General features: G+C 43.7%; 1 protein-coding gene across 1 annotated transcript in view; it reads left to right on the top strand.

The window, feature by feature from the left end:
- Nucleotides 1-25,469, top strand: part of TENM4 (teneurin transmembrane protein 4) — a 3,098,737-nt gene that overhangs the window by 2,976,855 nt on the left and 96,413 nt on the right. Inside the window, exons 22-23 of the mRNA XM_050757454.1 lie at nt 9,785-9,931; nt 23,691-23,907. Coding sequence (XP_050613411.1) covers nt 9,785-9,931; nt 23,691-23,907 — 364 coding nt within the window. The remainder of the gene's footprint in view (nt 1-9,784; nt 9,932-23,690; nt 23,908-25,469) is intronic.

Genomic DNA, 25,469 nt, shown 5'->3' with positions numbered 1-25,469 from the left:
CAGTGTGGCTTGGGGGCTCTTTGTAGCAAAGGAATCCCTTTTGATTTGTGGAGTCAGGATTTGAAGTTTTGAATGTCTACTCTTGTCTCCTGAAAACTCGCAGTGATGATGGTAACCTAAGCCTGCCTCCATCATTTCCACTGACTTCCTTTCCTACCTGTGGTCTGGGGAAATAGTAAGAATTTTTAAAGGTATCAAAAACATATTTTCACTTAATAGCATGGTTACCTGGTTCTTGAAAATGGCGTTAGAAGAGAGAGAGAGCTCTCTTAAGTCAGCCCCTGGCCCTGGGGAGATTATCCTATAGAGTGGATATAAGCTTCACTCACCACCAGAACTATGATACCACTGTTAAGTTTGGAGACAATCAAGAAAGTTTTTTCATCAGAGAACTCCCTCACAGTGGATGCTATGACCACTTGGATCCCAGTGATGGCATCTCATCCAGCCTAGCCATCCCTAGGAAAAAAATCTAGGCTCACTACACCTCTTCTATAACTGGATTCAGAGTTATTACAAGAACTATAATTAGGACGCTCCAAAAAATTCTGCAGATGTGAAAGCTAACAAAAACCACAAAAGCCAGGTGATTCTATGTATTCATGCTCTTTGATAGCATATCCTGGGAGATGAGATGTAAGACATTTTAGACCACTTTGCAAAATTAGATAAATTAGCTTGACTAAGACTAAAGTGACAGAAGAGCCAAGAATCAAGAAAGCTTTCCCTTTAGCCTGAGATATTTCCTAGGCCATTTCTCGTGTGGGCTATTCCCATTTTTCATTGTTTGGCATTCCATAGCTTTGTTTACTCATCCCTGCTTAACAAGTACTCCCTTTCATGTTCCCATCTTATATCCTACATCTCATGGACTCCACAACATCTATAAGAATGAAAAAAGGCATGTATCCTCAGTTAAAATTTCCTCTTCCCAATTTTCCACTTGGCTGTGCAGGCTCCAGAAGTGTATTTCATCTTGAACCAGAGACCACATGGATACCTGAACTAAGAACACAGCCTCTTATCCACTAGTCTTTGAGGCTAATATATATTGATGAACAACAATATCTGTTCTATCCAGAGAATTTAAAAATATATAATTTATGTTTTTCTATGAAGAGAGTAAGAATGTTTAAATAACCCTAGGGATTTCTGATAAGGCCACACCGTTGCAGTCCAGTCCTGTCAGATGGACTTTTGATTCATGTGTGAAATTCAGCTGAGGCTGGAGTGCAGCTGGCTGAAGGCATCAGATCCTTCAGGAGACTGCCCAGCTACCCGGCCTTTGCACAACACACTAGGGGGAGGTGTGGAGAGATAAGGAAAGAGAAGCTCCTCGAAGGGCTATAACTACAGGCTATGTAGGGCAGGTGAAATGGTATTAGTGATTCATGCAAGGAATTTAAGAGGCCTGCCCTGCTCTAAACACTCAGCCAGACACCCATATATATGCACAGTGGGGTTTATTTCAGAGCAAACTTTGATACCCATCCTCAAATAAGCAAAACTTTAGAAGGCCAAATAATTCAAGGCTTGGACATAACCCCTCCATTGGAAAACAAAGCACACATCATTCTTTCTTTAGGGTTAATAAGCATTGAGAAATGCTCAGATTTTCTTTGCTTTGTCTTGTTTTTCACAGTGACATCCATTGACCTGCACCTCATAGTCTGCGTAAGATGCACAAAGGAGGGATGCGTCTTACTTAGAACACTAAGCATTCTGCATTCAAGCATATGTGGGCACATGTGTACATGAAAAATTCAAGAATGGCAAACAGATAATCCAGCAGTATATTTGATCAAAGACTCAACCCCCTTCACTAGTGCATATCAGAGATTATTCAAATTTTGCATATTTCTAAATTCCAACTTCTTGGAAATGCCTCTGCCCAAATGGGGTACCATTCGTCCTTGGTATGGCTGCTTCACCTGTAGGGAAGTTGGATGCTGCTCCGAGTAGTCAAAGGGACAGGCTCTAGTTTTCTGTAAAGCCAGACAAAGCTGGCAGAGCAGGAGTGTGGCCACTTTTGCAGCTTCCCATCCTTCTTTGTCTGTTTTCCTTATTCATATGTCTTCTTGTTTCTATGATCACATTTCCAAATGCCTGGATCACAGAATGAGTTGAAGTTCCTTTTGGCCATCTCTGGAGAATGCTTGCTCTCCCTCCTCCTCTCTCGTGTCGTCCTGTCTTTGGTTTTATTTTCCCCACCGTGGCATAGGCCTGTCCCAAACGTGGGGCACAATCCCTTTGTCTCTTTAGCATCTGGCATGGTTATGTGACAGGCGATATTGCACTTACTCGATCCTACCTTAAATGTCCTGTCTTTTATCTCCCTAGCTCACTATCTGGATAGGGTAGTTAAAGGTATGGTCTTCCTTCCTCTATTTTCCTGTTGTCTTTGTGTGTGTGTTTGTGTCTAAGCATAAAGAAGTGTGTATATAAAAATGTATATACACTGCATAAGCATGATGTCTGGATGCTACTGCATCCCCAGTTTTGTCGCAACATCCATTGCCCAAAGGGGATGGGTTTTCGGTCACAAGGTGGTTGATATACCTGGAGTGTCACAGATGCTCATATCTGTTTGTGACAATACCATTGTACTTTTGTTTTTCCCTCCCCCCTGCCCCATGTACATACACCCTTCACTCTTTCCACCCCATCTCATGTCACCCTGCCCATCTGTTATGGCACCTGGTCCACCAGAATTAATATGCTGGCAACCAGGGTGGGTGGCCTGGGAGAGGAGGACACCCAAGAGCAAGTTAAGAAATTTTAAGGACTACTTTGTAGTACTATTGTGTTCATTCATCAACAAGCATCTATGGAGCACCCACTGTGTACTAGGCACCTATGCCAGGGTCTGGAGACAAGGGGACAAACAGACCCCCGACCTCAGGGAGCAGATGGTCTGTTTGTTTATTTGTTTGTTTTCCTTTTCAGAGAAGGCCTGACTTTGGTAAGTTTTGTCTTTGAAGAGTATTCCCTAAAGGCAAAGTAACTCCTTCCATTTTAAACATTTACATTAGTTAGGTGGTACCTGATTTTCCAATTTGGCCACATTGCTCTAAGAATAAGTCTCAGAATAATCAGATATGTGTGCTCTTAAAAGACTCTAAGCTCCTTGAGGAGAAATACCATGTCATTTTCATCTTTTTGTTCTCAGGCCCTAACACAGCACCTGGTACAAAATATGTACTCAGCAGATAGGGACACATATTCTAGAGTCAGACTGCCTGGGTTTGAATCCCAGCTTCAACATGCAGTGAACTAAGTGACCGTGGCAAGTGATTTAACTTATCTTGCTAACAGGACCCACCTCATAAGGGTGGTATGAGGATTAAGTGAAGTAATGAATACAATGTGCTTAGTATATAGGCAGGAATTATGCTCAATAAGTATGAATTATACTGCTTTATTCATCATATACTTGTTCTCATCCTTAATTTGAAGGACTTCATTAGCTAGATTAATTTTTGAAACCGTAAAGGAAAATGCTAAATTGGCTTTTAATAAGAGATAGTAACAGCTGTTTTAAAACTTATGGAAAGGGTTTTGGGGAAACATAACTGACTAAATGCTTTTCAGCTGGGACAGCTTTGCCAAGTACAGCAAAGGTGTTGCATAGGATCCATCAGATGGAGGAGGAGCAAGGGTCTTCATATTTCATGTGCTAGTCCTCAACTGAGAATAAAATCATTCCAGCAAGAAAGAGTAGTACCTCTGAGCCTCTTTAAAACAGGCATTTCACAATTTTCATTAGCAGAGGACTCTTCAGGGTGGGCTAAATTTTATGATGTTACCATCTATTTGATGGAAAATTTTCCTACTATGTGAAGATTTTTCACATCCATGAGTCTTAGGTGAGTCATGTGATTTTTTTAAGGGAATAGATATAATGATACCCATTTGATTGAAAAAGGAAACTGAAGTTGAGAAGTTGAGTGGGTCATCCTGGCTCACACTTCTAGTAAGTAGCAGAACCAGGACTCTGCATTTCCTGGCTTTATCCATATTTCAACATTCTATCTTCTGTCACCTTAAGTCACCAAGAATGTCCATAATTTCCAATATATTTTCCTCCATACCACATCTTCCAAACTGGCACCCTCACTGGGAAGTGGCCTGTATTCTTTCTCAAATCACCTGCTCTGATCTTTAGTTCAGAAAATATCATCACCTGAACTTTAGTTGGATTAGGTCAATGAATCATAACTTGTTTTAAAAGGCAAATGTTTCTTGGCAAAATCTAGGTCTGACCCAAGCACTCATCTGGCTGATATTTTGGTATAATGGATACTAATTCTAAAAAAATAATCCAGAGATCTGTCTCTTGGAAGTTCAGGTCTTGTCAGAGTAGAGTATTTTACTGTTCAAAGATGGGCAAGATTTTGTTCATTGCTTCCCAGTTGCTTTGGTAGAGAGTAAAGAAACAATGTTTACTCAACAAATCTGCTGAACTCCTAAGTGTTAGGAAATATGAATACCACACAACAGATATGGTCCCTGCTCTCAAGGTGCCTGCAGTCTAGCAGAGAAGACACTAAAACAAATAATTCCAACGTAGTGTGATGAGAGTTATGACAGGGGAAGTCCAAAGGCCACCACTTAGCAAGTAGCCACCCCACTAACTTAGGTTGTTGGGGCCTTATAGATTGTGGAATTTAACGTAAGGGTATAAGAAAGCATCTGAAGGTTTTTAAAAGCAAGATGATAACTAGATCACATTTGTGATTTGGAAGATCAGTCTGGCCCTATTGTGAAAGGAGAATTGAGGGGGAACTATTGAGAACAAGAAGACCGATTACCAGACTATTGCTGTCATCTAGGTAAGAGATGATGATGGCTTTGTCTAGGGAAGTGAATATGGAGAGAGAAAAGAGTGTAAGAGGACCAGTAAGAGAAACATAAAGAAATGGGCCATTTGATATATGATAAGTGTATTGCATGGCATCCATGCCACTTAACTAAAAAATAATACCTTCAAGGATTCTGAAAGTCTTCTAATCATACCTGGTGCTAGCTGCAAGGGGGACTTCTTCATAGGCCTAAGCAGGAGATTGAAGATAAAGTGGTCCCTTGTAATTCAAAGGGCATCATTTCTTTTGAAAAGCTTTGTTAGCCTTTCTCTAAACTTTAAAATTACATTATTTTGACTCTAGCAAATGCCTGGTGTGAGTGTTTCCAGAAGGGATTATTAATGTCACGTGGGCTCCCTGAATTATTGATGAGTTTCAGGGTTTGTGGAATTAGCCTCAGCGGGTAAGGATGGACATATTGCTTTAAGAAAGTCTGCAAGTCATCCTGGAGGAGTCTTCATAATGCTGGCTATTAGGGGTGTAATTATCCCAGAAGCAAATGGCTGGATGAAAGCAAACGTTGTTCCACCCACAGGTACTCACAGTCCCTCTGAAACTTAGAGGATAGTGCAGATCTTTAGGGTATCACTTGGTCCATTTGAAGAAATTGACTGTGGATTTCCACATTTGTGATTCTCTGTGATTCCACATCTGGAGTTAACCCTCCCTGAGAACACCTGCTCCACATCTTCCAAACTGGCACCTCAATGATTCATTGACCTAATCCCACTAAAGATCTGGTGATGATATTTTCAGACAGCCTCAGAGCAGCATGGACTATGTGCCCAAGATGCCATGTGCCCACAGGAGTTCACTAGAGCAGGGCTTCCCTGAGGGTGTTCTATAGAATGGAATATCACACAGGTTACTGGGTGGGGGAAAGAGTTCTGAAGTCAAGTTGGAAAATGCAGTAGTAATGAAATAAGCAGCTTTCTTTATTCTAAGACTTCTTGGAGCCTTTAATATATTGATATTCGTGTGACTTTCTACAATAAGAGTATAGAATGCAATAGTTTTCCAAACTTATTTGACTGCAGAAGCTTGTTCTTGAAGACCTCATAGAACTACTATTTCACAAGGTTCACTTTGAGAAGTATGGTTTGTGATTATAAGACCTATTTTAAACCCTTCCTGGAACAAAGTATGGTATAAATAAAGAGAATATAAAAAATTTTAGGGCAGATGATATATCTCATCTCTGTTAATTAACACAAAGTCCAGTATCCTCCAGGTACTGAGTAAAGCTGGTTGAATTTAAGAACAGAATCAACTAACTTGAAGTTGTTTTGACCTTCTCTATTGGGTCAGTGATGCCGGAAGGACCTAATGGATCATCTCATCCAAATCCTTATTTTATAAATGGGGAAATTGAGACCCAAAGAGAGAAAGTAACTTTCCCAACTCCCCCCATATTAGGCCAGAACCCAGGTCTCTTGTCCCTCTCATTGATTCATTTTAACAAATATATATTGAGTGTCTGCTATGTGCAGGCACTGGTACATTCTAATGGAAGAAGTAAGACAGTGAAACTAATTGTAGAATTGATCATGTAAGTATCCTTGGGACTGTTGCTATTGAGAGAAGTACAGTATGCTAGGAAAGCATGAATGGTGGCCTGCACTGGGACTCGCAGCCCTGAACCCATCGTGCCACCTCTCACTGCACTGCATGTTCATGGTGCCGTGAGACAAGCCCAGTGCTTGTCTTGATTGTTTTTGGCAAGGATTTATTTATGAGGACCATAGCTTTTGACCTAAACATTATACAACTTGGGCTGGCAAAGGGTTATTTTCTTGTTTATGAATTTCTTAGTGAAGTTATACAAACTTAAAACAAGTAAATCCAATAATAATAATAATAACAGCTCTCATTTATTGAATGCCTATGTATGTTACCCACTGTGATAAATAATTGGTATATATTATCTCATTTAATACTCTCAAGTACTCTTAGAATCAGGTATTATCTCCATTTTACAGATAAGAAAACTGAAGCTTAGAGTTAAATAATTTGCCAGTTATAACACAAGTGGTAAGTAAAATGATGGTGCTAGGATTTGAACTGAGGCTGATCTACCTCCAAAGTCCTCGCTCTATTACGACACATGGCTTTTATTAAAAATTCAGGATTAAATGGTGTAAAATTGGATCTGCCCTAGAAAATCAGGATCTGAATATTTTTAACAAAAATTTACTTATTTTAGAAATCTATATAAAGTGCCTAGCACAGTGGCCAGCCCTAGTAGACCCTCAGTACATGGCAGCTGTCTTTGTCTCACCATCCTGAAGCATCTAAACCAGAGGTTGGCAAATTACAGCCCACAGACCAAATCGGGCCCATCACCTATTTTTGTAAATCAAGTTAGTTGGAGCACAGCCATGCTTATTCATTTAAAAATGGCTGCTTTCAAGCTATAATGGCAGAGTTGAGTAATTGCAAGAGACCATATGGCTCACAAGCCTAAACTATTTATTCTCTGGGTCTTTACAGAACAAGTTTGCTGACTCTGATCTAGATAACTGCCTCAGTTTCCTATTTTGCCTTTCTGTGAGCCCCACCTGAGGTTATGGGTACAACATATGATATTATATGCCCTCTGCCCAAAATAGAGAGAAGGTAAAGGTGAGTAGAAGATTCAGATATTATGTTTGAGCTGTATGCCAGGCTTTGTGCATCATGCATACCTTATTTAACCCCCCCAACAACCACAGTTTGTAAGTAAAAAGACTGAGGCTCAAAGAAATTCAATAACGTGCCTGAGTCACACAGCCACTGAGTGGTACAGCCAAACTCTGATATGCCTCTCAAGCTTGTGCTCTTACGCGAGAGATACTCTTTGTCTCTTATAAGAGGCTTTATCTTACAGCAAAAGAAAGCAGTCAGCTACCATTCTTAAAGATCAGACCCTACTTCCTCCATGACTAATTCCAAATACAAATGAGGCTTAGTTGAAAACAAGTCCCAGCTGGACAGACAAAAGTTGACATGAGACTAATTGAGGAAAAGAGAAAACTGTGATTGTTTAGATCACTAAAGGTGGCTGATGTTAGCAACTGAGTCAGAGTGCCTGGATAGCCACCTGTGTGTCACAGCACTGCTCCTGGGACTCACTTTTAAAACTTCTTTCTCAATCACTTTTTGGGGTGGCCATGCTGGTAGCCTCCCATCTTTCCCAGCAGGCTCCTACTATACAGAAACCCATAGTCTACAAACACTTCTGGAGGAATCCCTCCTAGGCTAGAGTATACAACTGTTACATGTTTCTTCCTTTGAATGGAAAACACAGTGGCCAGATTGATGGGTTGTTGTGATGAACATCTCAAGTGGAAATAAACGTTATTTTCTTTTACTTTGGAATAACGGTCAACTATCTAAAGTCCTTGAAACACTCAAGTTTTAGATTCTGATTGATCAGCTATTTAGTGAGCGGCTACCTTGGCCCAGATCTTGTACTGGGCAGCAACTTTCACATTTGTTGTCCCATTTAAGAATAATGAGTCAATTTCCCATTACTTCACGGCAGAAGATTCAGTTTGTAGCCATATTTGGAGCACTTTGCTGCTCATAATAACAAAACAAATGAAGCTTTATAGCTGACACAGTGCTTTCACATCCATACCTCTCCCAAGACTGAGCAGAGGCAGAGAAGAGATGGAAGTCTTGCCAGTGACAGGTGGTTTTTGATAGCCCCTTGGAGAAGGGGGTTGGCAGGATTGTTAATGTAAGGACTTGAGTGAAAACCAAGTGGCACAATAGAAGCTGAAGTGAACCATGTAACTTAACATATTCTCAACATAGATTTCTGAGCCACAAACTTGGAGAGGTTTAAAGATGTGGCAATCAAAAAACCTGCAAATCTACTTTAATAGTATTTTTTTTTAAACTTCCCCACTTTATAATATGGTCCAAGCAGAACCAACACAACATCTAAATATTGCCTGGCCCTTCTTGATCAAATCATCTACAGCCCTCTCAGATGGCCACACCTGTGTTAAGTTCCCACCATGTTTTGTACATCTCCTTTAGGGTATTTAGCAGTGAAATTTTTTGCCTATATAAATTTGTCTCCTTTGATAGGCTTTATGCACCTCATGAATAAGAATAGGTCTTATTCATTTCTGTACCTCCAGTGCTAGCCCAAAGAAGATGCTTAATAAATGACACACAGGCAGGCAGACGTGCATATGAGTGTAATGAGAGCAGAGCAGCCTGGCTGTACCTGCGTTGCACTCACAGACAGCCCTAGTTAGTGTTTCACAATGGCCATCACAGCTCCTCTGGGTGCAGGGCCTTTTCTAAGTGTAGCTGTAGACAAGATGGTAAGAAAAAGCCCCAAGCCCTCTTCCTCAAAGCAAAGACAGTTGTTTAGGAGAAAATAAGACAAAATAAATGAAAAGCCTAGGGTCCAATAAAATTGACCTACTATAAGAGTTGGAAAAAATAACGCCCTTTAGAATGATACCCAGAAGTGCTGAAGGAAGCGAGGAATAAACACAAAGGTGTTTCCTTTGTGCTAAACAGCTGCCAGAGATAAGAGGAACACATGAGAATGAACAAGAAGCAAGGATCAGGCAAAAAGTTCTATTGGTTAGATTCTGATAGGCCAACATCCACCGACTCCAGCTCCAGAATCCCAGTCACTTTTGAAAGAAGGGCTTTTAGATACAGAAGGTGTGGGTTTCAACCCTGTCCCTGCCACTTCTGACTGTGCGACCTTGGCAAGTCCTTTCACCTCTCTGAGCCTCAGTTGCCTTCTCTGTAAAGTGGCAATTCCTAGTGATACCTGCCTCCCTGGGCTGCTGTGGGCATTCGTGTGCTGATGGATATGAAGGCATTTTGCAAGTTGGCAGGTAGCGTGTGAGTGTGTGTGATGGCGGTTGACTCTGGATGATCAGACCTCGACTCTGTACTTTGTCTTTCAGAGGGTTGCCCTGGGTTGTGCAATGGCAATGGCAGATGTACCTTAGACCTGAATGGTTGGCACTGCATCTGCCAGCTGGGCTGGAGAGGAGCTGGCTGTGACACTTCCATGGAGACTGCCTGCGGTGACAGCAAAGACAACGATGGAGGTAGGGCTCTGGCACCAATGGGCTCCAGGCGGCTCCAGAGGGTGGGAGGCCCAGAGTGGAGAATGGGTATTACTCAGCTAACAGGCCACCAGCACACCAGTCATCCAGTCAGGGGGACCTGCGGTGCAAGCAAAAAAGCTGCATATATGGCTTAGGGATGAGTGTGTGTCACAGGTGTTCCATTTGAATCAATTAAAATTAACTAATGTAAATGAAAGTAATTGATATCCAGCAGCCAGTATAGAGGAGAAGGCATATGGAAGAAAGGTTTCTAACTATTCAACAGTAGGATGAGATGTCTGGCAAAGTTATGGGTCCCCCTCACTGAAGATGGATAAGAAGAGACCATCTAATTCTTTATCACAGAAGCTGCAGAGGGACACTTCTCCAGGGGAGGGAGGTTGAGTTACCTTTGGTCAAGGTCTCTTCTCTGATTCTGGGGATTACCCTCACTGCACACCAGCAGACACCTTTTGTAATAGAAATGGCCTTTGCTTTGGGTTTTTTTAAAGTGCTAGACAGTCAAAGCCCAAGGAAGGAGGTGCTCATCTTTTAGAACATTAGCTGAGAGTGAAGACCTGAGTTCTAATTCCAGCTCTGGCTTTGACTCCCTGTGCATCCTTACACATGCTGTTTAGTGGCTCTGGGCCTCACTCTCTCTGTTAATAAAATGAGGCAGCTGGCCCATAAGTACCATTTCAGTCCTTATCTTAGTCATAGAATTAGCCTTCATTTTTCTGTTGCATTAACTTGGGTAAATACAACCATAATGTGTTCTACTTTCCCACCTGGAAGATACATCAGTCCTTCCTGATTCTCCCACTTGCAGGTGGTTATTAGGAGAATGAAAAGATAAAGATATGAAAAAAACCAAAACAGTTAACCCTTTCTTCCTAATGATGGCCTAACAGTTAGCTTAGTCCAAACAAGTCTATGTGGCTCCCTAATATTTATACCAAAGGATTTTAATATGTTTCACAGTGTAGGAAATCAATAGGTCAGAAACTCAGCATTCTAACCTTTGGGAATTTTCTATTTAGAGGGATTCTCAAACCCCAAAGCACCATAAGAATTAAAAGGCCAAGTGTGTGATATTGTGATTTCTGTGGTTTATTTGCCTTCAGTGGGTTTCAGCAGCCTAGAGAGGGCTGTTTCGGAGCACTGGTCTTTGAGCCAGGCAGCTTTCAGCCCTTTTGCCTGCTGCCTAAATCCAGGAGGTAATTGGGCCTGATGCACCCAGGCCCAGGCCCAGTGGAGCAATTGTCAACAAGGAGCTTGTGGGGTTGGCCATAGTAGCTAGGCAGAAACAGAAGGTCTATGTTCTCCTGAGATCTTGGAGGGTTGAAATGTTCCTTAATCAATCTGAAACTTGTGGAGTTCATTAATTTTTGTGCTCCATAAATATCCAGAGTTCTTCTTTTAGAATTGGGCCCTATGCTAGGCATAGAGATAAGGAAGTCCTGTCCCTGTACGCCAGGACCTCAAATGGGGGAGAAAGACCGCAAGTTAAATGCTAATGAACTGTGATAAGTGCTGTTGTAGAGTTATATATTGGTTGTTGTGGGAGTAGGAAAGCATTCTTCAAGAAGGTGACACTTGGATGGGTAGCGGTTTCCTGGAAAGGAAAGGGCTCTCTATTCAGAGACATCATTATGGGCCAAGCCAGGACAAAACAGGGAAGGGCAACAAGCACCCCTGTCTTCAGGCAAGGTAAAGTGCTTTTATATTTACTCTTCATAGGAAAGAGATGTCAGCCTACATTATCTGCATGATTTCCTCAGCATTCCCCTTCACTTTGTCTGTGTAGGCACAATTCCAGTAACTAATAGTAACACTCATGTAATAGAAGAAAAGGGGAGAGGAGCCACCATTCCCTTCTCACGAGTCAAAAGTCTTGGCCAAAGCCTTCAAACAGCTGTTGCACATCTGGGCAGCAAAATAACTGCATGTCTTTAGGAAACGTGGGGAAAGGGCGCACCTCTCTCCCTACCAGTATACACACAAGTGTAGGTTATAGAACAAGGCTCATTGATTCTCTCCCATGAAATGCAATTCAAGTGTATCCTTTGTTTGCCATACTTCAGAGCCAGCCCTCCTAGCACAAGAATGCACCATTGGTAACATGGGGCATGGGCATACCGTAGCCCAAAGCCCACAGCTCTGCGGGGAGAGAGAGGTTCTTCTCATAGGAAATGGGGCTGATCCACACCCCAGGGGAATAGAGCCTCCTCCAGCTGTTCTGAGAGATGAGCCAGTAGGAAGTGGAAAAGATCAACCAGAAAAATCCCCAATTGTGGGAGAATATGCCACTTGCATTTTTGGAGCATGTTATGGGCTGAAATGAGCTTGCACATAGTATATTCACTCACTCAACCAATGTTAACCAAGTGTCTACATTGTATCAGATCCTGTCCAGGGTACTGAGGTTTCAGAGATAAATAAGACACAGTCCCTACCCTTGTGAAGGTCACAATCTAGAGGGAGAGAGAAACAGGAAGTAATTGCAATGCAATGGGACAATTGCCAGGATAAAGGAGCATCCACTCATTCAACTGATATCAGATGCCTGGGTGCCCTGCTGGGAACTGTAATGTGATTTCTGTCCCATGGGACTTTCAGTCCAGTCAGGAAGACATCCCATGGGTCATCATGGTTGGGAATAGAATCAGCTGGGAAGGCCAAATTGTTGAGGGTCTTTGACCTCGGGTTCTCAACTATGAAAGGAGGAAACGTCTCACCTCAGGGCGCTCTCAGTTCAGTGGGCTATCCACCCATTGCGGGAGCCAAGGGGAAGGGGCCGCGGACCCCTGCTTTGCAGGGTGGCATAGATGAAACAACCTTAGAGAGTGGACTGTCCCCAAGTGCCAGGGGTAGTAAGAGTTATCGCCACTGGCCTCTTTATTACTCTGAGCCTTGGCCAAATGGGGGCAGTTTTAGTGGAGGGAGAGAGGAAGAAAGGAGCACATGAGTAAGCCATATTTGCACTGGGCTACTTTCAGTTCAGCCAAGCACACGTTTGTAGGGCTCCTGCTACCTACAAGGCACCATGCTCCTTTCCAAGGAGACGTAAAGACCAGTGAACATGGCCCAGTCTTTCTCCCTCAAGAAACTCACAGTCATTTGTAAGAAATTGTCATCCAAATGACTCAGTCTGATGGAAGCAGAATTAAATGAGTGCCTTTATTTCAGCCATGACAGGGTATACAGCATAATCCCAGATAAATCATTCAGGCTGGAGAGAAATTGTGTTAGAGTCTCACTGAGTGGTTGTTCTTAGATGATATGACTCAAGGCTTGGAGAAGGAATTAACAGAGTTTAATGTTGAGTAAGAGGATTGAAAGGGACATCAGAGAACCTTGACTTTAACTCCCTCTCCTGCGTGTTTACAGACAGGACAAGTGGAGCCCAGAGAGGAGAGGTGACATCACACACATCATAGTCACAAAGCAAGTCATTACATGACCTGGACTAGATTCTTCAGCCATTCCACATGGTCTTGTGAACCTAGAGCACTTCTGCCTTCTCCTAGTGATTTATCCTCCACCTAGAAGTGTAGTGTGAGTACTTACTCAGATTTAAGTAGGCTGCAGCAGTACCGCAAAGCTTATGAGAGTGTAATAACTTGTATGTCACTTTACAGTTTGCAAAGCAATTGTGCATCCACCCAATAACACTGTGAGGAATGTGGCCTTATTATCCCCTTACTATTCCCTCATGATAAGGAAAAGGAAGCTTAGCGAGTATTTTGCAGAAGTCACATAGCTGGCCGGTCGCAGAATCTGCCAGAGTATGTGAGGTCTGGCGACATTAGAGCTTCTCACTGTGTCCAGATCTCAGACATATGGCCCGCTGTAGACCCCTGTAGCCCTTCAAGTTATCTAAGAATTCCTGGTTACTCTTCTTTCCCAATTTGCTGGGTTTAAAACAACACATTTTAAATTAAACTTGAATTTCAAGTTTCATTAAGAATGCTACAACAGTGTTTTTAAATGATGAGACAAAAAGAAAAAAGCTGCACTTTGGGAGGCTGAGGCGGGTAGATCACTTGAGGCCAGGAGTTCGAGAACTGTCTGGCCAAGATGGCAAAACCCCATCTGTACTAAAAATGCGAAAACTTAGCTGGGCTTGATGGTGTGTACCTGTAATCCCAGCTACCTAGGAGGCTGAGGTACGAGAATCACTTGAATTTGGGAGGTGGAGGTTTCAGTGAGCTGAGATTGTGTCTGTGCACTCCAGCACTCCAGCCAGGGCAACAGAGGAGGACTGTGTCTGGGGGGGAAAAAAAAGGAGCTAAACAGTACGACTGAGCCAGGGAGTAGCTTTATTGGTTTGTTTTTATTTTCATGTATGATTTTTGGCTAGATTTAAACATGGAAACAAGATCCTTCATGTGACTCGATGACCGCCGGTCTCCTAATGCTCTCACCTTGGGCACTGGCTCCTGAGAGGGACCAGAAGGCAGACAAGCAGAGGGGCCCTAACTCACCCACTCAAAGTGAAGCCTCTGTGTGCCCCGCTTGACAAAGAAGGTGTGCCCCATTCGTACTGTGTGCCTTGAGTACATACTGACTAAGTGCAGACACATGCATCTTCTCATTTTACCCTCTTATGGGGATGTTTATTCATGCCCATTTCAAAGATGGTAATACTATGTCCCAAAGATGCTAAGTCACTGTAAAATGAGGATAATAATGCCCACTTTGCAGGACTGCTATGAGGATCACAGGTTATATATTTAAAGGACCTGAGAGGCAACATAGCACAGTGATTAAAAGTACAGGATCTGTACCCAGATTGTCTGGATTCAACTCCTGGCTCCCTGATTTGGTCACTGTGTGACCTTGAGTGACGTACTCAACTTAACTCTAAGACTTAGTTTATCAACTACAGATATCAGTTGTTTCTCCTGCTCCTTTCCACCTGCAATCACAAAAACATGATATTTATTATAAAATATGTATTTGTAAATAATTATTTTTAAAAATTGGAATTATGTCCTCTATAAAATTTTACATTCTATTTTTTCATTTAATATTATGATATATTTCTCTATATAATATGTTTTTATCTTTTTCATTTTCTTTGTTAAAGTCTGTATTCCAGACTGTTACACACTCTTTGCTAGAAAAGAATCCAAACGTACATAAAGGAAAACAACAGCCATTGTTGAGCACATTCCTGAGTGCCAGGCACTGTGCTAGACACTCTGCACACATCATCTCCAGCCTTTACAACAAAGTTGCAAGGCACACATTTACATACAGGGAAACTAAGGCTCAGAGAACTGAAATGATTTGCCCAAAGTCACACAGTGGCTCAGTGGGAGAGCTAGGATTAGATTGGAACCTATGTTTTTTAAAAGCCTCCAGGATAAAAACTCCACTGGATTTTAAGCAACCAGGCCTTTTCTGATAAAGGATCTTTAAGTAGCTTCAAGGTATGATAATCTCTTTTGCTGCTCTTGGCCCCATGAAAAAAATCTTGGATAGATTGTTGCAATAGATAATTGAGGGATGCAACCTAGAAGGAGAAATTTCAGGAAAACTGAGAACAAAGGTCTCTGTCTTCCCTTTTCCTCTTCATCTCCTATTGCTGGAAGGGAGAGTTCACATAAAGCCAAAGAATTTGGTCACCCTTCAAAATATCTCTAAACCACATTTCTCATGATAAGAGACAAGAGAGAAATTGACCTTTAAAAATCTTGTGTTCCAACGGGAAGATAAAGACTTTGCAAGCCTTTTGAAAGGAAGCACAGAATTTATTATAGCAAATGACAAAATCTTCTCCCTAGTATGTACAGATGGGGAGACACATTCCACCTTCCACCCCCGGGGCCTCCGCAAATGCTCTTGTAAAACAGTTCTGTGGTCAGACTGCAGACAAGAACGAGATAAGGTTGGCTAATGGGTCGTCAAGCCAAGGAAGAGTTAAGCCTGCAGAAAGACTGATAGGCTTGCTATACACTGTCCATGGGGCTGTGAGGTTAAGGAACCATGCAAACAACTAAGGTACAAAGAGCTTACTAGACCACAGATTGCCCCTCATTGCCCCAGCCCGCACCCCCATTCTCCTTTTTATCCTTGCCCATTCTTTTAGATTCAGTTCAAGCATTCTGTCTTCCAGGAAATAACCCAGCCCCCAGTCTGAGTTGGGGTCCCACCTTTGGGCTTCCACAGCCCCTTTTGCTTCCTTCTTCTCCAACACTCAGTTGTCTGTGTCTACCCCACTACACCAAATCCTTTAGAGGCGTGACTCTGTTTTACTCCTGAACATCCAGTACCTAACAACAGGGCCTGCCAGCCATAATGGGTGCTAAGTGAACGTTAACAGGCATGTTCCCTGTGTCTCTTTTCTAAAGAGAGGGATGAGCTCCTCCTGTAGGGAATAGCTTCCATCACACCCCATGGCCCTTGATGGGCCCTGTCAAGCTGATGGAGCTGTCTAATTTGAGATTCTCACATAAAAAATGCATGCATTTATTCATTCATTCAACCAATGTGATGCTTACTGTGTGCAAAGCACTGTGCTATGCGTTTGAGATACAGAAATAAACAAGTCAATTTCTGCCCCCTGTGGAGAGGCGACAGAGCTTGGGAGTCAGAAAATCCGGAGCATTGCTATAAAGAGTTGTCCACTGTGGAATTGTGCCTGACAGCTGGATATACAGAAAGATAATGGACCGAATTCCCAGCTCTGCTCTTTAACTAGCAGAACGATGTCAGGGAAATTACATAACCTGAGCCCCAGTGTCCCTATTCGTAAAGGTGAGAAGGTTGGCCTCGCCCCCGTCTTTAATAACACGCTCCTGCATACCTTTTACTTCCTGTGAAAGTCACAGCAGGCTGGCCACCAGGGGACATGGGTCTCTGGCGTTTAAAGGCCAGGAGGTGGCCATCAGGCAGGCCCACAGACTTGAGACTATCCCATGTACCTTTGGCCTCCCCGATGCGGATGCAGACACGAGAAAGGGAAATGAGGGGCCTAAGGACCCACCACTCACTGGCCACCATTAAGGTCACACAACAAACAGGAAGCTACTTCTAGTCAGTACTGCAACTGTTCACTCAAAGAAGGGCCACGTGGCCAGCAGAGGACTCGGCCCATGTCTGCGCCCAGCCCCTGTCTCCAGGGCAGGCTCCAGAGAACAGTTACCAGCGTGCAAAAGACACTCAATCTCCAGGGCAGGCTCCAGAGAACAGTTACCAGCATGCGAAAGACACTCACATTTCTTTTGTCGACTTACTCGTTCACTCTTTTAAACCCTGGAGCTCTTCAGCCATCCTGAGAGGTTGGCAGAGACTGGTATCCTGGTTTCACAGGAGTCAATCGCATCTCGGGCATAGGAAGGATGTGCCCAGGGTCTCATGGCTAGAGAAGGGCAGATACAGGAGAGAGGCTGGGTCTTCAGGCATCTAGCTTGGATATCTTCCTCCCACGCACCCCTTTCCCTAGTTCTCCAGGTCATTTGACACCTACCTGCAAGGTAGGCATTGAAGAGGGATCGCAGTGAGAGGATGGCAGGGCCTTCATCCTCCAGCCAGAGCACATAGATGAAAATGTTAGGAGAAGCCAGCCCTCCATGTACCAGCAGCAAGTGAGCACTACAGAGCTTCAAGTTCAAGGGTCAGGAGTATGTGAACCACTTTGGAGTGTTTCATTTAGTGCCCCCAGATGCTGGCCCCCCTTCTTTTTTCCCCTTTTCTTTGCCCTCCACTCCCCATCAGGGGCCACTCTTGAGTGCGGCACTGCTGCACCCCTAGCCTCCAGGGCCTGCCTGGCCTTTTCCACATTCTCTTCTGCCTCTTTTCACTGTCACCATGTAAAAGGGGGCATGTGTTTAGAACTTTGAGGAAAAAGGAAATTTCTAGGGAAAAAAATGTTCTTTCCCAAAAGTTGGGGTTTAGGAGGGTTTTATGGAAAATCTGAAGGGAATAGAAGCAAATCCTCTACTTTCCTGATTTTTTTTTTTTTCTGCTGTGATAATGAGAGTCTCTGAATGGGAATAGCAAATATAAAAATGCAGAGAATTTCTAAGTCAACCAACTTATGTATAATATACAATTAGGTGAGATATGAAGTATCTGGAAACTATAAATGTTTCCAAGCCACCCCAAAACCAGAGAATCCCCCGAACTGTATGTTGATGTTTCTAGTCTATCCCAAAAATTACATTTCTGTCCCCACAGCATGCTTTTTTGTCTTTTAGTGTGAATCATCTAAAATTTGTCATCTACGCCTAAGAAAATTAAATTGTGAGCCATTCTCCCTCACTGTAGAACAGCCATATGCACTGTTTCAGGCCACCATATGCTACATTTGAAAATATAAAGAGGGTTTTACTCAGAAGCTGGTCTTGTAAACTGCAGCCTTTGAAAAGAATGCTGTGAGCCCTGCTCATTTGTGTGTCTCATTTACATAGAATTGCCTCCATTGGTGGAAGTTTTGTCCGCAGTTACTACTCAGCAAATATTTGTTAAATAAATGATTAGGAAGCATCACCACAGGAAGGTATAGGCATTAATCACTCCCACCTGTGAAGCATGGAGTAAGACATTCCACAGTGCCACAGCCTCTCATAAGAGCACAGTTTATGTGATATTTCCATTGTAGAAGACCCCAATCTGCAAATCCCCAGAGGCTTCTGCTACCCTAATTTACAGTGCATTGCTATGACCATGTTTATCCACTTCAGTTCTCTAAGGCCCAACTGCATCATCCAGAAAGGGCTGTCCTGTAATGTGTGTGTAGGGAGGGGCAAGGGTAGGGCAAAAGAGCCTGTTACCAGGATATGGTTCAAGGGGGGCTCCTGGGCAGGAGCTAATAGTAACTATCATTTACCAAGTACTTGCTTAGTTGCTAGTTATCATGCTAAGTGCCTCACATCCATGATCTTGCCTCATTCTCACAGCATCTTTATGAAGTAAGTTTGATGATTCATTTTATAGATGGGAGAACTGAGGCTCAGAGCTCTTGCTGGAACTCTTATTTTCAGCAAAATGGCCAACTAGGTCATACAGAGATTCTCTGATGATAAGGTACAACCATTCGTATATAAAATTGAGGAAATAAGAAAAGGGAGACAAGAGAGCCCTGGATTCTAGAAACAAGATGAAGCTGATGGGCCAGAGCAGTGGGCACAGGAGCCCAAGCTACAGCAGGCCTGGAAGATGTGCAGGATCATCAGCGCCAGGGAGACTCAGAACGGAATAATTTCACAGTCAGCAGACAGGGCACATCCACAGTGGGAGGTTGGAACTGAGGCCTCGCATAAAGCTGGGATCCTCAAAGGCTACAAGTCGCATGAGAAGAGGACTGAAAAAAAACGGTGCCTACTAGGCCAGAAGGATAACATGGAGGCATTTCTCTGCCATGGCTTGTTGGAGGTGGGAGGTGTGCTAAGAGACCAAGCCTATACCTCAAAAGACCTTGAAATCTAAACTGACACACTAGAGCAGTCCTAGAACTCCAACCTAAGAAATCAACCTGAAAAGTGGTCCCAGACAAGCAGTACCCCTGGGGTGGCCAGCTGATGTAATCAGAAAGCTACCCTGGAGGGTTAGTTCAACCACACAAGATTCCCATAGGAAAGGCGAGCCTTCTGAGAATTAACAGAATCATAGAACACACAGGAAATGATTGACCATGAGCTGGAGTCAACAACTACAACATGCAGAATGATGACCACTCCCAAGAACTTAACAGCCTGAAAAAGACTATAAAATGAATATACCTTTAAATGACTAAAGAGAGAAAATGATGTATAAAAACCACAGAACAAGACAAGATCAAGAAAGAAACAGGTGGATTTTGAAAAGTTCCAAGTAGCCTATCCAGAAATTTTAAAGTAAGATAATTTAAGTTAATGACCCAAAGAACGAATTAAACAGCAGACCAGACACAAATGATGGGAAAATAAATGAAGTAGAATAGAGATTTGAAGAAATAAATCAGGATAGAATGCAGATAAAAAGATGGAAATTAAGGAAGAGGTTGAGAGACATGAAAGCTAGGAGAAGAACCTTTAAGCATTTAGTAGTTAATTTCCTGAAGACTAGAGAGAAAGGGAGAGGGAAATATTCAAAGAGCTCAAAACCAAACTTTGCAGAACTAATGAGAGGCACGAATACTAATTAAACGGCCATGGTGTGGCCTATCAGTTCCTATGTGGGGGAGGCATGCATGCTGGGTCCCATGCTTGCAGACAAAATCTCAGCCTAAAAGTTCCTCTCTAGAAAATGTTTATCTCATTGTCACAAGACATCCAAGGTAAGTTTTGTGCTTCACACTTGGCTATAGAGACAGATTGGTGAGTCTAAGTAATTAACCATCCTTCTTTTTCTCCCCTGTTGTGCATATGAAGAAACTGAGGTTTAAAGAAGTGAAGTAACTTGAACCAAGTCATACAGTTTGCATGGGAATTGGGAACTGGGGTCCAAATCCAGGTAGTTTGCCTGGAGAGAGGGCTCTCTTAAGCATTGCACATTTGGCCACCGATCACAGAATAAAAGGCTCCGTCAAACTCTGATGTCCTGTGACGTGGATGCTGGATTCGTGGGACAGGACTGACCTGGGTCAGTCATTTATTCATCCTTCAAACCTCTGTGGATTACAGTCACTGTTCCTGTCCAGGTCTGGGCCCTGGGATACTGAAATGAATCAGACAACCCCTGATCTCTAGGAGCTCATCGTTTGGGTTGCAGAGTATGGGGGTCAGGGGACAGAGAGAAAATCAAAATTATAAATATGGAAAGAGACGTACTGTGATGGACGTTGCCCAAGAGGCTGGAAGAGCACGGAAGAGTAGTGTCTCACTAAGATTCAGAAATTCAGAAATTCATGTTCTCTGCTTAAGAAATAGTTCCTAAAAGTCTCTCCAGAGACATTACATGCCTCAGAAAGAACTGAGTTCAGATTCTGAGTCAGCTTCTTCACTGACTACGTGACCTTTACCAAGTTACTTTACCACTTTGAGCCTCTGGTTCCTTTTCTCTAAAATGAAAGTGACAACAGTGGCTACTTCATAGAGGATTCAATGATGCATTCCTCGTAATATATTTAGCACAATGCCTGGCACTCAATAAATATGGCAATTCATCATCATCATCATCATTTTAATATAGATATTAATAAGAACAGCTGTCATTTCTGGCTAACCTCCCCCAGGACTAGAGAGCAGACATCCCTTCTCACAGGAAGCAGTTCTTTCCAGGTGCCACAGAGCTGAATGTTTATAAAAGGGTAAAACACAGGCTTCCAGGTACTGCTTTGGTGGTAAACAAGACCAGGCAAGAGCTAATAAAATTTCAAATTAGCCATGACTTTTCACGGCCCTTCAATTGTGCTAGCTGATTTAATGGTCAACGTCCCTGCTCACTGGGATTGAATAATGGAGCATTTCTGCAGAGTTACGGATGAGACAGCTGAATCTGTCACGCTAACATCAATAGCAGAATGCAAATAACCCTCAGCTTGGGCTGTAATTATGTGTTTAAGCGATGTCTGACAGGGGCAGCATGAGAATGTGTGATGGAGCCTGCTGACTGCCGGAGAAGACAGGTGCTTTGCTAGGCAGTTGTATCTGGGAGCTGGGACAAGAGCCACAAGTTAGGACCCAGATCAATGCTGGGGTGAGGGGAGGCATTCTTTCCATATCTCAGAGTGAATCTAGCAGGTAAGCAGACAAAGGATGAATGGCTCTTCATGTTGATGAGCCATGTTCTAGGTTCAGGATCAGGAAGGGAAACTAACCCAGAGTTAAGCACTATGATACCATGTGTCAGATACTATGCTAGATTTGGGGACATAATGCTGCACTTTTTACCTATATAACAAATACTTGTATGACACTCACTCTTATTATCCTCCTTTAAGAGATATGGGAAACTGAGGCCGAAGAGTTTAAGTAACTTGCCCAAAGTCACACACTAGTAAGTTTCAGTGCCAGGATTTGACCCCCAGACAGTCTATCTCTGGAATCCATACTCTTTTTATCACTATCTGCCTTCAAGGAGACCATAAGCTTTTCAGCACTGTGCAGATATGGGAGAGAAACAGAAAGGCTTTTTGTTACTAATTTATTAAGGAAAAAACTAGGTTTTAGGGCAATCAAGTAGCTTACCTGAGGCCACACCACTAGCAAGGAGGATCGGGGACACCGAGTCTAGCCAATGCATTTGCAATACTTTGGTGGGCAGCTTCTGTATTGTTAACTCCATGAAGAAAACTAGAGAGGTAGGTATGTCACTGTTACTCCCACATTATTGAAGAGATGGGGCTCAGAGAGACTAAGTACAGGAACTTGTCCAGGGTCATTCTCAGGGGCCATACTCGGTCTTGAACTTTAGTCTCTGAACATCATGGTCCTCCTTCCATAGCACACTGCTTACTTGAATGGGATGAAGTCACAGTTTTCTGGCTTTTATGGACTGGCATTTGTCACAACCCCTGCTTCACTGGTAAATTCATTCAATTCGCATTTGTTTATTTGTATAACAGTTATGTTTTAAGCACCTCCACTAAGTGCTGGAACACAGAACGTATCTGTGTGCTCCCACAGTGGTGGGGGAGTTTGCCAGAGTCACACAGCTGAGATGCAGCAGAGCCCGAATTTGAACCCAGGCAGGAATACATGTCGTTAGACTGTTGTCTGCCGACAAAGCACACAGACTATGACCCTGGGCTTTTCCTGTCCCCCACTTTGGGCACTATCTGCTGATCTCTTTGTTGTCTGTTTTGAGCTAGTCTGTTAATATAAGGTGCCTGTAAAAGTACTTTGATATAATGAGGCCAAAAATCTGTGATCTGGTGGACTTTCTTTGTACGTTGGGAAGATAGTAGAGCTGTAATACAATTTCCAGTCCTGAAGAAGTCCATCCATGTGGTAAAAAGAATTCCCTGCCAATGGGAACTCTGTCAGGCATCTGAAATCATCCAACAAACTCGAAAAGCACAAATATCCCTGCAGCCTCCTCTCCCAGAAAGCAGAGCAGGCCTCCAGAGGGCCGAGGACTCAGCCGCAGGCCACACACTTACACTGCGGCTGGGAGAGATGCTGAGAATTGCTGCGCCTTCACTCCCAAAGCCAGGCAGTCACCAAGGCTTACAGTTTTACCTCCTAAATGTCTCTCAATACCATCTACTTCTCTTAATTGCCACTGTTGCTACTGCAGTCTAAGCAACCTTTATTTTCCACCTGTGCAACCTCAGTGATGCCCTCTCCTGTCTGGCTCCCAGCTTCCACTGAGGTCCCCTCCGCTTTCAGCAGTGCGCACCAGATGAAGTCACCTCCTGCTTAAAATCCTTCAGTGGTTCCCATTGTCCTGAGGGTGAAATTCAAACTCCCTAACCTGGCCTGCAAGGCCCAGCCTGGTATGCCCCTGTCAACCTCAGCAGCCTCACCTGGTGCTCTTCCACTCACCTTCCGGCCATCAGCATTTGAATACAGCATCACAAATGTTCATGTGTTATCTCACTTCTGGGTCTTCATACATACAATCCCTTCTATCTCGATGGAAGGAAAAACATACAGTACAGACACTGTACACTTACTGTCTCTCTCTCCTTCTAGACTAGTGAGCTAGGACCACATCTGAGTCACTTGCATCTCTTTGGTGCCCAGCAGAGACTTTGGCTTATATCAGCATTTAATAAAGTTTTTTGAATGAGTGAAAAATAGAGAAGAAATGAATTAAGGCATTCTGGATAAACATGGCTGATTGAACATAGCAATATAAACCACATGCTCTGTCACTCCTGCAGATGGCCTGGTGGACTGCATGGACCCTGACTGCTGCCTCCAGCCCCTGTGTCATGTCAACCCACTGTGCCTGGGCTCCCCTGACCCTCTGGACATCATCCAGGAGACACAGGTCCCTGTGTCACAGCAGAACCTACACTCCTTCTATGACCGCATCAAGTTCCTCGTGGGCAGGGACAGCACGCACATCATCCCCGGGGAGAACCCCTTTGATGGAGGGTGAGTCCGAGGGCCCCAGCTCCAGCCAGGGCTCTCTAAGTGAGAACTGAATCACTCCAGAGCCTCTTTTGGATGAATGGGGGTGGGAGGAAGCCCGGAGAGTGACAGCATCCATGGTTCCTGATGGAATGTCAGGGAAGGCAGATATAAAACTACTATCCAAGAGTTTGGAATTTTTATGAGCAAAGTTTTGTTGCTCCCACTGGGTGACAGATGAAGAGAGTGAGAAACCAAAGGTCCAAGGGGAATCTTGGATCAATACCCGCTTTGCAATCAGCTCTTACTGATCCTGTGGTCTCCAGATGAGCTGAAAGGCATTGATGCTGCTCACCCTCAAAGCAGACATCCAGAAGACTTTGCTAGGCAGGGGTGGGTGCATCTGCTGCCATCCCAGGCCACATGCCCATACAGTCTTCCTGTTTTCAGTTGTGTCATCCGTTGGACAGTTTTTTACTGAGGTCTGTCAGGTCCTTTGCTGGGATTGCAGAGATGAGCAGAACACAGTTCCTGCTTATTGGTCACTCCCAGTCCACTAGGAAAACAAAAAAAAAGGGACAGTTACAGTGTGATTCGGCCAGAACTTTGTCCCCAGGGCACTCTGGAGCACAGAGGATGTACTCCTGGGTAGGAGGGAGGCCAGGGCTTTAGAATCAAGTCTTAAAGAGGAGAAATGGTTAACTAGGCAAGGAAGGGAGAGAGTGTGCCAGGGAGAAGGAAGAGCTCATGCAAAGACCCAGAGACACAAAATAGCTCTCTAATCTCTGCACCCTAGATCAGGGCAGTGAACCAGTACAACATATCCAAGAGCAGGGATTTATGATCATTTCTTTTGAATGTCTTCCAATGTAGTGGTGCCTCATATGTGCAGAACTATCTCTAAAAGTCAGCATGGTTAATTTAGCAGTCACTGTGCACCCTGTATGTTCATTTTTCTGTGCCAGAGGGTCCCTGTCCTGAGGGAACAATGGGGTAGTGATGGGGGTGGGAGGGGTAAGGGACATTTTCAAGCTCTGTTTAAAGGGGAAATCAGCAGGACTTGGTAACTGATTGTGTCTGCGGGATGCTGCAGAGAGGAGTCTCCCACTTGGATGCCTGGGTAGATGGTGGTACTTTCACCAGGCTGAGGAGCAGAGAGCAGGAGCAGGGTGGGAGCAAGGTGATAAAGGGACACACCGCAGTAGGCCACCCAAGAATAAATGTCTATCTGCAGTTAGTAAGTATTTCTGGAGCTCATGCAGAGGTTAGGGCCTAGAGTTCTTGATTTGTGAGGCATCAATGAACAAGCAGTTGAAACCGTGAGCACACAAAAGGTTGCTCAAGGAGGCCGGGCGCGGTGGCTCATGCCTATAATCCCAACACCTTGGGAGGCTCAGGCAGGCAGATCACTTGAGCCCAGGAGTTCAAGACCAGCCTGGTCAACACGGCAAAACCCCATCTCTACAAAAAAAATTAGTTGGGCGTGGTGGCAGGTACCTATATTCCCAGCTACTTAGGAGGCTGAGGTGGGAGGATCATTTGAGCCCAGAAGGTTGAGGCTGCAGGGAGCCAAGACTGTGCCACTG

The sequence above is a fragment of the Macaca thibetana genome, chromosome 14 (assembly GCF_024542745.1).
Source record: "Macaca thibetana thibetana isolate TM-01 chromosome 14, ASM2454274v1, whole genome shotgun sequence".
NCBI classification, from domain to species: domain Eukaryota; kingdom Metazoa; phylum Chordata; class Mammalia; order Primates; family Cercopithecidae; genus Macaca; species Macaca thibetana.
This window is presented reverse-complemented; position numbering and strand designations above follow the sequence as displayed.